The following is a 14114-nucleotide window of genomic DNA, read 5'->3' as shown; positions in this document are numbered from 1 at the left end:
CTTCCCTGAGACTCCACCCTCGTCCCGCCCCTATTTAAACGGCCATAATGTGTCAGTGCAGCGGACGAGCGCAGCGGGCGCGACGGAGGCGCGCCGGAGTTGCGCCTGAGTTAAGCCCGTCTGCGCCCGTCCGCGGCAGGCCGGGGCACGGGGCATGTCCCTCTGCTCCCCGCCTCATTTATCCCCGTTCAGCCATTATTTCACTGCACAAGCCCGTACTCCCTCCCCCCGAGGCCTGTGTCAAGCACGCTGTATGCGGCCTGCCCGCTCCCAGGAAATCTTTTCCTGAGATCATTCTTCCACCCCCCATTCACAGGCCCCCGGACCTGGCAGGCAAATCTCGCACTTCTACCTCGGGACCTGCCCCTAACTCCCCCTTATCTGTGATGTACCTTAACACTCGGTCTCTGGTCAGCCATAAAACTGACATCTTCTATCTCTTAGGATCGGAACAGCCTGACATCTTGTTCCTGTCCGAGACCTGGCTCACAGATGACTCCTCCCCTGATATCCTGGCGGCCATCCCCCCGGGATATTACATACTGCAAGCCAATCGCCCCTCTGGCAAAGCGGGCGGCGGGGTCGCAGCCATCATTAGTCACTCAATTAGGTTCTCCCCTGTGTCCACCCCCAGCATCCCTATGACCGACTGTCTCGCTCTCAGGCTGGAGCAACCTGGGTCCTCTCTTATATGTGTCCTAGTTTACCGTCCCCCCCCAACCTATGCCAAACTTTTCAGTTCAGTTTGAGGAGCTTATCTCGCAGCTATCAACAACACCAATGTTTTGGGTCTTGGTGACTTCAATTATTGGCCATCGGACCCTCACGAAACCCCTGATTCATTCGCCTTTTCTGACCTCATGCAGGGTTTCAATTGTACCCAACATATACACACACCCACGCACGTTAAAGGTCATATTCTGGACCAGGTATGGACTTCCTCTTTAGACATCTCCACTCCCCTTGTTCTTCCCTGCCTCTGGTCAGATCATCTACTTATCACTTTTTCCCTTGCCAAGCCCCCCCCGGCCAATATCATCCGAGAATCTAACTTTCTGGCACGTAATTGGAACAAGGCCGACCTCAATAAATTTACCTCCCTCCTGAGATCATCGCCCCCCCCCATCACGGGGCCCACCATTTCCATCGACTCTCAGTCTGATAACCTCACCCAATGGCTTGTCTCCGCCGCTGACTCGGTGGCACCTCTAAAACCTGTTAAGACGCGGCGTAGTCACGACGCCCATAGGTGGTTCACAGAGGAACTCAAGGCTCTGAAACCCGGACAAGACTGAGTTGGTGCTTGTTGGGGGGCCCTCCAATCCCTGGCACTCTTCCTTTTGGCCTGCCAGTCTTGGCAGCCCCCCTGTCCCGTCAACTCAGCAAAAAGTCTGGGAGTTGTCATAAGTAACGATCTATCTATGACACCCCAGATCAGCGCTGTAGTTTCCTCCAGCCATTTCCAGCTCAGGAAAATACGCAAAATCTCCCGCCTACTTACCACAGATGCCCTTACTTTGGCCCTGCTTGCGTTAGTCATGTCCAGGCTTGACTACGCAAATACACTATACGTAGGCATTCCTGCATACCAAATCAGGAGACTCCAGTTGATCCAAAATCAGGCTGCCCGCCTGATTTACCATCAACCCAGAGATCAACATGTTCAACCTCTTCTAAAAAGTCTCCACTGGCTTCCGGTTTCTGCCCGCTGTAAATTTAAGCTTGGTTGCATCATTTCCAAATCCCTCACTGGTCACGGCCCCTCCTTCATCTCTTCTTTGCTTCATCCGTATGCTTCCTCCCGCACCCTTCGGTCATCTCAAATGGCTCTACTCTCTGTCCCTAGATTCAAGCGGAAGAAACACGGTGGCCTTAGGTTTTCTTTCTTAGCCCCGTCTTTTTGGAATTCTTTACCCCTTTCTCTTAGGTTGTCCTCCCCTACTCCAGATTCAGATCTTCCCTTAAAACGCATCTTTTCACTGAAGCGTACTATTAGCTGTCATCTCTGTTATGTTATTTTCTGTCTCTCCTCCCTGCTCCCTCTGTATAGCGCCAAGGAACCTAATGGTGTTAGTGCGCTCAATAAATTAATTTAACATAACATAACATAACATTATGCCCTTGTATCCCCATGCACCAAGATTGTCAAGTTTTGTAAGAGTCAAGTTGTCTTGTGACTACCACAGAGGACTAGAAATTTCGGTAGTCTCCAAATTTAAGGTATAGAATATTGTATGTACTGTTTTTTAGAACTTGCTGTTTTTAGTACTGGATCCTTTGAGTGGGTGCCGAGAAAATGTTGTCCTTAATGTTGTCCTTAGTGCTGTCCTTAATTTCAGAGGTCTCGGGGCACTCAGTGGATTCAATGAGTTCCCTTGCCCCATGTCACTCACTCACTGCCTGCCCCTCTTCTTGGGCCTCCTGATGTCACTGCTCACCACACCTGGATGGAACACTTCCATTCCCACAAAGTGTTCCCTCTTCAAGCGCTAAAGGTGACAGCTCTCCCTTGTATTTGCTTTCTTTTTTGCTGCCGCATCCTCCCACTGCAATGTACAAAGTGCGACCTGTGAACTTGTGGCGTGCTTGTTTGTGGTATAAAGGGGGCCCAGGTGTCCCGACGTGCCCCAACAACCAATGTTTGATACAGCAAGCAGCAAGCAGGAGACAGGCTCCACAATCTATTGCCTTAATGCCTGCCTGCCTACTGCCTTATGCCACGTTGTGCACAACACCCAGCTTCCCATACCCCAGGAGCAGGATTAGTTCAGTTATACTCCTGCAATGCTCCCCTATGAAGGCGTAGGCGCAGGCAACAAGCATCCACTGCAACTTTTACCGCTATTTCCCTGCACTTCGCCAGCTGCTCTCTCTTGCTGAGCTGAGCTCCAAAAACAGTCAACAGTCACCAGCACGCAAGCGACGACTTCACCGCCTTGCGGCCTACCCGCAGTCTAGCCTCAGTGATGGCACAGTGGCGACTTGCTTTCCGACTGGGGCTGGGGCTGGGGCTGGGGCTGCAGCTCCGAGTGGGGCGGGACCTGCCCAGCTGTGGTATTGCGGCCTGCACAGTGCCCGATTCAAATCCCAGTTTCCGCCCCCTTCCATCGTATTTGTTGTTCGACGTAATTTATTCAGCCAGACCGGGTCGGCAGAGATGCAGACACACTCCACTCATCTCCAATCGCCCGATTGCTCCGTCTCGCTCCGCCTCCTTGGTCAGGCATGATCAATCAATCTCCACATACAGGGTAAAACCTCTTGAACAGAGATGGGAGATCATAAGGGGACAGGGCTGGCATGGGGAAGACAAAATACACTGACATCAGGCAAAAAGTGGGGGTATCTATACCAGAAAGTCTTATTTTCCTACAACTTCCCCAACTCAGCAATAACACATATGTTATGACCATTAACTATGTGTGAGATTGGAAGAGGGATCTGCTGCTGGCCCAAATGCAGTTGAGCAACTACCACTGAAGAGCTTTTGTAGCCTTCTCGGACACCTGGATGGATCTGGTAGTTTCCCTTATTGCTGAGCCCACTGAGGCTTCAGATCCCACTTCAGAGCTCGCATGTGCCTCCTGGTGTGGTCCACAAGCAGGAGGCAGGAAGGTAAGAGGCCAAGAAGTCTCAGAGCCACTTTCACTGAGACCCAGCTGAACTGATAGAACATCAGGATCATAATGCGAATATCCTGAACTCGTTGGAGAGAAAAGGTGTGGAAAAGCACAGTATCTAGAATTGCTCAGATGAAGAGGAGCCTTTGTGAAGGATTCATGTGTGACTTCAACACGTTGACCGAAAGCATAATCATGTCAATAAGTCATCCATCACCTAGAAGCTATTTATGACTTCATCAGCTAGTCATTGAGGTATGGGAAGACTGGTATTCCCAACCTTTGCATAAGGGCTGTGACCACTACCATCATATTTTAGGACACCCACGGAGCATTGGTAAAGCTAACAGGGAGCACGAAGAACTGAGAGTGCCCTTTTGGCTATCTGAACCCTCAGGTAAATGCCTGTGGAATTGCAGAACTGGGCTGTGAAAATAGGCGTCCTGCAAGTCTAACGCCACCATGCAGTCTCATGGATCCAAAGCAGACAGAATTTGGGGCAGGGTAAGCAATTTTTTTTAATAACATTTTTGTTTATTTTTTCTTTAGCAGGAATGTAGAAAAGGGAAAAACAAGAAGAAGAAGATGGAGAAAAAGGAAAAAGTACAGGCGACAAACCGCCAAATATCCCACACAGGGGGTGCTGCAGAACACTTCTACTAGAAAAGTAAGGGGATACAGCATATACGATCGTTAAATGCAGGTGGAAAAGTCACTGTTCGTCAGATGCAGCAGAAGAGTTGGGCTCAAACCCTTCCGCGAATGGTCCATAAGCGTGCCATGAAAGGTGACGTCTCCAACCGGGAGACACAGCTGTATAAGAAGTCAACATAGTCCGTCTCCATAAGCGAAGTAGTGTCGCAACAAAGATGAACCAACAACCCCATCCCAACTCCCCACACTCCCCCCTTCCCCCCTCCCCCCTCCCCCTTCCCTGGTGGTGGCGACCATGCACTCATTCACAGCAAACTTCACACAGATCAGGTGGTTAGATTTGGAAGAGGTGGAGAGCACGAAGACCGGAGGGACAAACCGCAGATGGGAGACCTCGAGACAAAAATCTGACCAAAGGACCCCAGCGGAACAAGAAATTTTTAAAGTTACCCAAAAATATGTCTGACATTCTCTCCATACTCAGCAGTCGCCATAACCTCGCATGCCATAGAGAAATAGCTGGGGCAGCCATTGTTTTCCAGGCAGCCGCTAGGGTTAACTTGGCCGCCCCCAAGCACAGCCATATAATACGTTTGTCGGCCCTAGTCTGGTGTTCCAACATCGGATCCCGAAGCCCCAACAGGACATAATCCATCGATTCCTGAATCGGATAGCCCACCATCTCCTTGATGTGGGATAAAATCTCAGACCAGAACGGCCGGATGGTAGGGCAATCCCACCAGATATGGCAGAAGTCTCCCAGCATACCGCAACCCCTCCAGCACCTGTCCGAGGTGGTTGGGAATATCCGATGCAACTTGGATGGGTAGAGGTACCAGTCGAACATAAGCTTCAAGTGAGCTTCTCTAAGGTCTATCGAGTGATTATGCGCCGCCACGTCCCTCCAAAGGCTCTTCCACTCGCAGTCAGAGATGTCCCTGCCTAGGAGGGCTTCCCAATGTTCCATGTAGCGAGGACGGGGGATACCACGGTGTCCAACAGCAGCCCATATAGGAAAGAGATTGTCCCCTTCATAGTGGACGTGCGAAGGATAAAGGCCTCAAACTTCGACAACGGTCTTGTGGCGGCGTCCACCACTCCCGCCGATGTTGCCCAATGCAGGAGCTGAATGTGTCGGAAGCGTTCAGTGGGTGGGACACCATAGTCTCGCATACAATTTTGAAAGGTGAGAGGCGTCGCACAGTGGAACAAGTGGGTGAGGGCTCTGCATCCTCCCTCTCTCCATAGTCCGAAAGGTCCGTCACTCAGAGCCGGAGGAAAAGCCGGGTTAAAATGCATAGGCGTAAACGGGGACGGGAAGGTGGTCCAACGGTCATCGCCACTGACCGTGTCCCAGACTTTTAAGACCGTGCTGGTGGGAGTGCTGATATATGCATTCCTGGGTCGGTCAGCCTTAGGCTTCCAGGCCAAGTCCCAAATGGATCTTCCGGCCACACTCCGATCCATATGGAGCCAGTGCTTCTCTGAGAGCTGCTGGGATCATTCCACCAGTACCCTCAGCTGTGCAGCTTTATAATACAGATGCATGTCCAGGAGCCCCACCCCTCCCTCCCTCCGCGGTCGCCTCATCGTTGCAAACGAGAGTCGCGCCCGGCCTTCCTGCCACACAAACTTCAGCATCAAAGTTTTAAGGCGGCGAAAAAAATCTAACTCCACCGGTATAGGTAGCGCCTGGAAAAGGTACAAGAACTTAGGAAGGAGGACCATCTTAATAGCGTGGACCCTACCCAGCCACGGAATGTATTTCGGCTTCCATCTCACCAGCTCAGCGTGCACTGCCGTTAGCATTGTGGGGAAGTTAGCCGAGAATAGCGAGCCCAGGGTAGAAGTCAGCCGGACGCCCAGATACAACAGAGAGGTAGACGACCACGATAGAGGCGTAGGCGCGCGCACCCGGTGCACCTCCGCGGGGGGAAGAGTCAGGTTCAGTATGTACGATTTGTCGAAGTTGACCCTTAACCCTGCCACCGCCTCAAAGTCAGAGAGCACCGTGTGAATGTGGGGCAGCGATTGGGCCGGGTCCCCCACCGACAGCAGCACATCATCCGCAAATAGTGAAATCTTGTGCTGTTCACCCGTAAAGGGAAGGCCTGTGATTTGCTCCTTCTCCCGGATCGCGAGGGCCAATGGCTCGATACTTAAAGCGAAGAGGAGTGGGGAGAGAGGACACCCCTGTCGCGTTCCGCGCGAGTGAAGGAAGCAGCCGGATCTGTGCCCATTAACCATCACCCTAGATGTGCGATTGCTGTAATTAGCACTTATCATTTTTATGAAATGGGGAGAGAAACCAAAGGCTTCCAGGGTACGATGTAAGAATCCCCAGTCGACGCGGTCAAAGGCTTTTTCCGCGTCGATCCCCACCAACACCGCCGGTATACAAAACCTGTTGGCCTTTTCTATCAAATGGATCACCCATCTCAGGTTGTCGAGAGTTTGTCGCCCTTTTATGAATCCGGACTGATCCGGATGAATGAGGGCCGGCATCAAGTCCTGGATCCTACTCGCGATGATAGAGGAGTACAATTTAGCATCCAGATTGAGGAGAGCTATTGGGCGATACGACGAGCACTTGGTGAGATCCTTCCCCGGTTTGGGGAGAACGGTAATCATGGCCTCGGCCATGGTCCCAGAGGTCAGTCCGTCGGTTGCCATCCCATTAAAGAGGGAAACCAGACAGTCGCACAACTCCGACGCAAACGTTTTATAAAACAGGGCAGTATAGCCATCTGGGCCCGGAGCTTTGTGGAGCTTCAGAGCCTTGATAGCGACTAGCACCTACTCCCTGGTGATAGGGGCAGACAGCAACTCATTCCATTCTTTGGAGACCTGCGATATAGGGAGGCCGTCCAGGAACGCAGACTGGGCACCGGAATCAAGGGTGTCGCCTTTATAAAGATCGGCATAAAAGCGGCCAAAAATATTCGCCTTGTCCGCATCCCGGTGCTGCACGGATCCCGTGGGATCCTGAATTCCCCCAATGTAGTCCTTCTCCCTCTTATCCCGGAGTTGCCGGGCTAAGTGCCGCCCCACTTTGTTTCCCTGTGAGTAGGAGACACGTCGTAGGCGCAAGAGAGTGAATTCGGCCCGATTGTTGTAGTGGGCTCTCAGCTTCCCCCTCACCGCAGATAGAGGCCGGAGGGTCACTCTATACAGATTCGATTTGTGCACCTGTTCCAATACGGCGAGTTCCGCCTCCAGGTCTTCCCGCTCCTTCCTCCTTAATTTGTTGAGGTTCGCATTGAGGCCCAGGTACGTGCCCCTTAGCGAGGCCTTGCAGGCGTCCCAAGTGTTGTACACCAAGGTGTCTGACGGTGGGTTAAGAGCCAGGAATTCCCCAATGGCCTTCCGCAGCTCCCTGCAAGAGACATCATCCCGTACCAGCGCTGCCGGAAAGTACCACTTCCGCCAACCGTCCCCCCCCCCACGACCAGTGCAACCCAAGAACCACCAGGCTATGATCCGATACGGAGAGTGGAAAGACGCTGGAGACACGGATAGCTCCTCTAAGGGCCTGGCTCACAAAGATATGGTCTATGCGAGAGTAAGAGCGATGGACGTGTGAGAAGAAAGTGTAATCCCTGGTCTGGGGGTGAAAGAAACGCCAGCCATCCACCAACCCCAGGTCACCCACCTGTCGCTGCGTTTCATCGGAGAAGACCCCAGACTCCGCCCTCCGTGCGCCTGAGCTATCCAAGTCTATGTCCCACACCATGTTAAAGTCCCCCAAAAGGAACAAATGCCCTTCCACAAAATCCCCCACCCTGTCCAACAATTCCTGTAGAAAGCTATTCTGTCTAGCATTGGGAGCATACACTACCACAAAGGTACATTGTCGACCATATAAAGACCCCTTCACCATCAACCAACGGCCCTCCTTATGGCCACTCACCCCCATAGGCTGAAAGTGAAGGGACGCCCTAAACAGGAGAGCCACCCCCCATGCTTGGTGGACGCAGATGCCCTATAGATGAGAGGAAAGTGTCTGTGCCGGAGTCTAAGTTCATCTTTCTTAGCTAGATGAGTCTCCTGGAGGCCCACTACATCAAGATGATGGGCCGTCAGATACTTCCATAGCTTCTGGCGCTTCTGTGGGGAGTTGAGACCTTTCACATTCCAAGTGCCAACACTAAGAGGCATGATGAGACAAGAAACCTCAGCGCTGTGTGCTCAATAGAGTGACCAGAGCCCGTCCCCTGACCCTCCCCAACGTCCATGCCTCCCTCCAAGGTCCACGCCCATCCTTGAGTACCCCCGCCCGACTCCCAACCCTTCTCTCCCACCACAGGTCCCATGCTCCAAGGCCCCCCAAAGGCCATACACTCAGTAAGAAGCATAGGATCTCGAGCAGAGCAAAGGACATTGATATCACCTGAACAGAAACACCGTCATCAAAGGCCCACACAGCAACCCTCCAAAGGGAACAACACACACCCCAAACATCCATTGGTCGCCACCACCCCTTTGCCCCCCCCACCCTGATCCCCATCGCCCCCCCGCGCATACCACCCCCAAGGCCCCCCCACTCCTCCTGCAAACAGAAGAACAAGAAAGAATAACATAGTGCACTGAACCTGAACATTGTACCATAGTCTTTAAGGGCCCCCCTGGACTGAGGTTGGGGCACCAACGTAGTGTCCTCCAGGGCCACGGTCCGGGGTGTCTTCTCCAAAAGTACAACCAAACCCGCGGGACCTAAGAACCTGCGCCCCTCCGGCACCAAACCATCAGCGGCTCAAGGATCAAGCTGCTCCAGAGCTTTGTTGGGAATCTGCCAACGTGGCTGAGGCCACCGATGCCACCGCTTCTCCTCACTCCTGCAGACTAGCAGTACGGTCCGGCCGTCTCCGGTTCGGGGACGGGCCCACTCTGTGCCATGAGGAGGACCGGCAACGCCTCCGCGACGGTGAGATGTTCACCTCCTGCGATGGCGCGACGTCATCCAGACCCAAAAGATCTTTTGCCACCTGAAGAGATCGAATCTGTGCCAGTCTATTTTGCCACCTAAAGATGATGTGGAAGAGATGACCCCACGAATAGGAGATATTGCGTTCCCGCAGGAAGGAGGTCACTGGTCGGAACTCACGTCTCTTCTGGAGGGTCGATGCCGCCAGATCCTGGTAGAGTTGCGGACGGTGCTCCTTGAACTGTAAAGACAGGATGGCCCTAGCCTTCCGCAGGATGCGTTCCTTTAACTGGAAGTCGTGTACACAAACGAGAATGTCCGGAGGGGGCCCCCCCTCCTCGCCTGGGCAGGCCGACTCTATGCACTCTATCCATCCTAATGTCCTGCATATCCTCCTCGTCCAAAATCTGTAGGGAAAGCGCCTGGACATATCCACGCAAGTCCCCCGCCTCTCCGTCCCATGGCACCGCGCGGATGTGGATGTTGTTCCGTCGGGAACGGTTCTCCAGGTCTTCCGAGTGGGCCTGGAGGTCCAGATTTTGTTCTGTGAGCCGGATGATGTCTTGCTGCAACTGGTGGACATCGTTCGCCACGCTCAAGTCATGATCCTCCAGCGTTGCTACCCGCTCTCCAATGCCATCAATATCCCTCCGCACTTCCCGGAGGTCCGACGCCAACTGAGCAGGAAGCTCGGAGATGTCTTCCTTAATAGAGGCGAAGAGCTCAGTCATAAAGGCCTTGGTAGCAGGGGCCTCATCATCCGACTGCTTGGACGACCCGCTGGCTCCGGGAGAAGCCGCCTGCTGAGAGGATTTTGATGAGCCATCTTTCCCAGGCCTCCCCTTGCGCAGCGTGTTGGACATCATGGGACCCCCGCTTCGGCAGGAAGGCAGGGTGGCCCTGCACGTTCCAGAGGTGAAAAGGCATCAAGGCGATCGCCCGCACTCCGTCATCGCCTTCAGGACAGCGGCCCGTATAGCACCCCCACCTGCCAGCTCAGTCGAGGGTCAAATCTCCTTTCTCCCCTCCAGGACCCCCGCCCCAGGAGATACCTGTTGTATGCCTTCACCAGTCCTTCTGCTGCTCCCGAAGGGGGGGTTGAGTGCTGTGGGCCCACAAGGTCAGATCAAGTAGGGCCAGGAGTGATGTAAGGCCGCGCCAAGCACCCAATCAAGTCGGAGACTGGGGGGGAGCGAAATGGGCAAATACTGCGCTTGCTGGTTCCGGCCGTTCGATGTGGCAGCTACCAATTGTCCAGGCGGCGCCGCAGTATTGGCTTCTCACCGTGCAGCTCCCCCGGCAGAAGACAGCCCGAGACTGCAGAGCACCAAAAGCTTAGGCCGCTGCGACTCTCCTCCAATGCGTCCCCGCCGCCACTGCCAAGCAGGGAGCCCGGGCCCCGCAGTCACCACAGGCCGGGGATCCCTAGGCCTCGGGTCGCCGAAACCGTAGCTCCTTCTTATGCCCCCACTGGCCAGCGGTGTCTCTCAGCCCACCCGCTCTGCTCAGAGGGCCACAACAGGACCCCGTCAGGTGAGGCAGTTCGGCCGGGCGGCCTGCTACGGATGGCAGACAGAGGCGGCGCGGGAGCAGCACCGCGGCCTCCGAGCTCGCTGGTTCAGCCGGCCCGTCCACCGGCGTTCGTCCTCCGGCAGTCGTGGGGTCCCATGGTAGCTGCTCCCCCCTGGAGACGTGTGCTAGCTCAAGCAAGCGGCGGGACGGGAGCCGCGAGGTCCAAGTCCGTCGCGGCCCTCTGCTGATGTCTTTCCTGCGTCACCGCGGAGCAGGAGGTCCGGCCCCTCCTTCACGCAAGTCCGAGGCTCACAGGGCCGCAATCTGCCGCCGCTCCACAGACCGCTCCAGGCGACCTCCGGCCCCGCTGGCAGCACCGGGCTTTACCCCTCCGCTCCGGGGCCCATCGCTGGCCTCTGGAAGCCGATCAGGACGCCGCTAAACATGCAGTACAATGCTAAGATGGGTTCGGCGCCGGAGGGACACGAGAAAGCGTCTCACTCCGTCGCCATCTTGGCCACGCCCCCCCAGGGTAAGTATTTTTAACATGACATTCTTGAGGGTGAAGTGCAGAAGGTGAATATCAAGGATAGGATGAAGGCCTCCATCCTACTTTGGCACCAGGAACAAACAGGTCTTAACAGCCAGTCCTGATCTCCAATGCCAGAAACTTCTCTATGGATCCGTTGGCCACTGAGAGCTTGAAACTTCTCCATGGAGTATAGACAAGTGGTCCTACCGGAGATGTTCCATGTCCGATGGATGTGATAGAAAGGATAGGGAGTAACAGTGGCCCACAATCTGTTGCATCCATTGGTTTAGTGTGATGCTCCTCCACCCAGTGAGGAAGATGGTGATGCATCTTCCCACTAGGTGTTCTGAGCTGCCAAAACCGATTTAAAGTGGTTTTGCAGCTGCTGAAGGAGGGAGGTTTGGATTTGGGAAGCTTGTTGCCTCTGGGGACTAGACGGTGTCTGTCTGTTCCCATGCCTCTACCTCAAATGGGCTGAGAAGCATGCTGTTGGTGAGGAACAGTCTGGCCTTGATTCTAATGGTATCCCCTGCTAAGGCCTCGGAAGGCGTGACGTTGCTAGGGGAAATGGCTGGGCTAAACCTAGATAGTGTGAGGTGGCCTTGCTCATTTTAAATCTATCCAAGGATATCCATTAAGGATTGCTGTTTAAGAAAAGCCGGTGGCACAAATCCAGGAGTGGCAACGAAGCACCACACTGGTTCCATCTTCCTACATAATCATTTGGTAGTGTAAAGATCCGAATATTTGGATTACTTTGCTGCGTCTGGGGCATCTGTAATAAGATGTTGTACGGTTAGTCAGTTGTCATCCTCATGGTTGTGGGAAACAGGCTGTCTCATACATATTTTATGGTACTGCCCCTGCATAGACAATTTTTGGGACAATGTCTTATTTGCAATCTGACAGATCCAGGGTCAGACCGTGAACACACTGACTGAATTCATCTTGCTTAGTAGACCATCGGTAGGGTTATAGCAGCTTTATTCCAGTAGCGTTCTCGTTTTATGGAGAAAACAAACGATGCTAACCTATGACATTTTGCTACACAAAGTTTGGCAGTTACTGGGACATGAAAGTAGCAAGCAACCATGAAGATAAATCCGAAATTCTTATTCAACTGTCAAATTTGTAATCAACAATGGGGTCCTGTTCTTTCATATGAGTCACGGGGTAAGCACTAGGACTGATTGAGATGATCTTACTGTTAGTGATTGTCTTCATCAAAAACCTTTTATACTATAAAATGAATGAATAAAAACCACTGAAAGTAAATTGGGTTTAGTACATACCAAACAACTTTTAGTGTTTGCAAACCCTCTGATTTTGTGAATTGGAGGGTTTGCAAACACTAAAAAATGTACTACAGGTGGCCCACAATTTGCACATGGGTGTCAATAAATTATCTTTTCTGCAATTGATTTTGAAAACCCCTTCACTCATACTCTATGTTTTATGGATACAGTAATTAAATTTGGTAACATCTTACTTTTGCATCAAGGGCTTTCTTGATGCTAATCCTTCTTTGGATTCTTGCCTCGCCTCGTTCAATCTGAGCCATAATCCTCTCAATGTCTTGCAGTTCATTGCAGCGTTCCCAAAAAACAGCTGGAACACAAAAAGGCAATTTCAAAGTTTGTTAATCACAAGTTATAAAACAGAGAGATAGAAAAGATCCCATTCTAAGACTTGCAGTTCAATAGCACAAGTTACTTACCTTCGGTAACGATACATCTGTAAGAAACTTTAGTAGTGATAGATTCCTTACCTTAGAAATACCCTCAGGCGTCAGAGTAGATCCGTAAAGTTTTTTCGTCAGCAGTACCCCTGCGCGTCGGTAGGCTTTGTCGTGCGGCTCCGCGTGCGTCGTTGGCATCGTTGTTGCCGGGATGACGCCGTCGGAGCTACTTAGACGTGCCCACGGGCGCTGATGTCAGTTCTATACACGACTTGCATGCCAAGAACGCAGAGCCATGCAAGATACTGACCATTGGTGCCATGATACAAGGGCCCTGAAAGGGATGACCTTAACCCTAGAAATCAGTTCGCAGAATGGGGAGGATGAGTGGGGCGGTAGGGGATCTATCACTACTAATGTTTATAACAGATATATCATTACCGAAGGTTAATAACTTGTGCATCTGAAAGAAACACGTAGTGAAAGATTTCTTACCTTAGAATAGATACTCCAGCAATACCAACCCTGGTGGTGGGTCGGCGAACCAAGATCACACCAGAAAGTCCTGGAGAACAAAACGGCCAAGGAAGCCGTCTCTCTGGCCTTGGTTGTCAAGGCAGTAGTGCTTGGTAAAAGTATGCACAAGCAATCCTGTGCTAGAGGGTCCTCTGATCCCTCCCAGTCGTCCCCTTCCTCAGAAGTCTGTGGAACAGGCTCAAAATAAGGAGGACGGACATAGGGCACAAAAGGTCCCATAGGCGTCGGTATCGGCGTTGGTCGACGTCGTCCTGAGGAGCGGGCGACGTTGGAAGCTGTGCTGTGGAGATCGGCGCCGGTGGAGGTGTGAGGAGGTCAACCGGATCACTGGGGGGCCTGCAGCGCCAGGGCCGGAGCTGGCGGCAACACCGGGGCCGGAGCCGCTGGAGATGGTAAAGCAGGACCCCCGATTGGGCCCGCGGGGCACGTAGGTGCACTGGCGGGGCAAGATGGCCCAAAGAGTCGGGCCATGGCAGCAAGAAACTCTTGCACCTGAGAAGGTGTCACCCTCGCATCCGAAAGGGGGGTAAATGGAGGCCACATCGCAGAATCCGCTGGAGCCGCGGGGGTGGCACCGCCTGCACTCTAAGCCGCTTAGCCTGACGGGTGAGGGGAAGTCGAAGAGCGACGATGCTCCTTTCACTTCTTCTTGGAATG

General features: G+C 53.0%; 1 protein-coding gene across 2 annotated transcripts in view; it reads right to left on the bottom strand.

Annotated features, from left to right (window-relative positions):
• The window catches only part of SMARCA1 (SNF2 related chromatin remodeling ATPase 1), a 2209746-nt gene that overhangs the window by 176664 nt on the left and 2018968 nt on the right, over nt 1–14114 (bottom strand). For both annotated transcript variants that reach the window (XM_086918497.1, XM_086918496.1), the window contains one exon: nt 12732–12850. In XM_086918497.1, coding sequence (XP_086774623.1) covers nt 12732–12850 — 119 coding nt within the window. The remainder of the gene's footprint in view (nt 1–12731; nt 12851–14114) is intronic.

Source organism: Lissotriton vulgaris, chromosome 4_1 (assembly GCF_964263255.1).
Source record: "Lissotriton vulgaris chromosome 4_1, aLisVul1.2, whole genome shotgun sequence".
Taxonomy (NCBI): domain Eukaryota; kingdom Metazoa; phylum Chordata; class Amphibia; order Caudata; family Salamandridae; genus Lissotriton; species Lissotriton vulgaris.
Note: the sequence above shows the minus strand (reverse complement) of the source record. Positions and strands in the feature narration are given on the sequence as shown.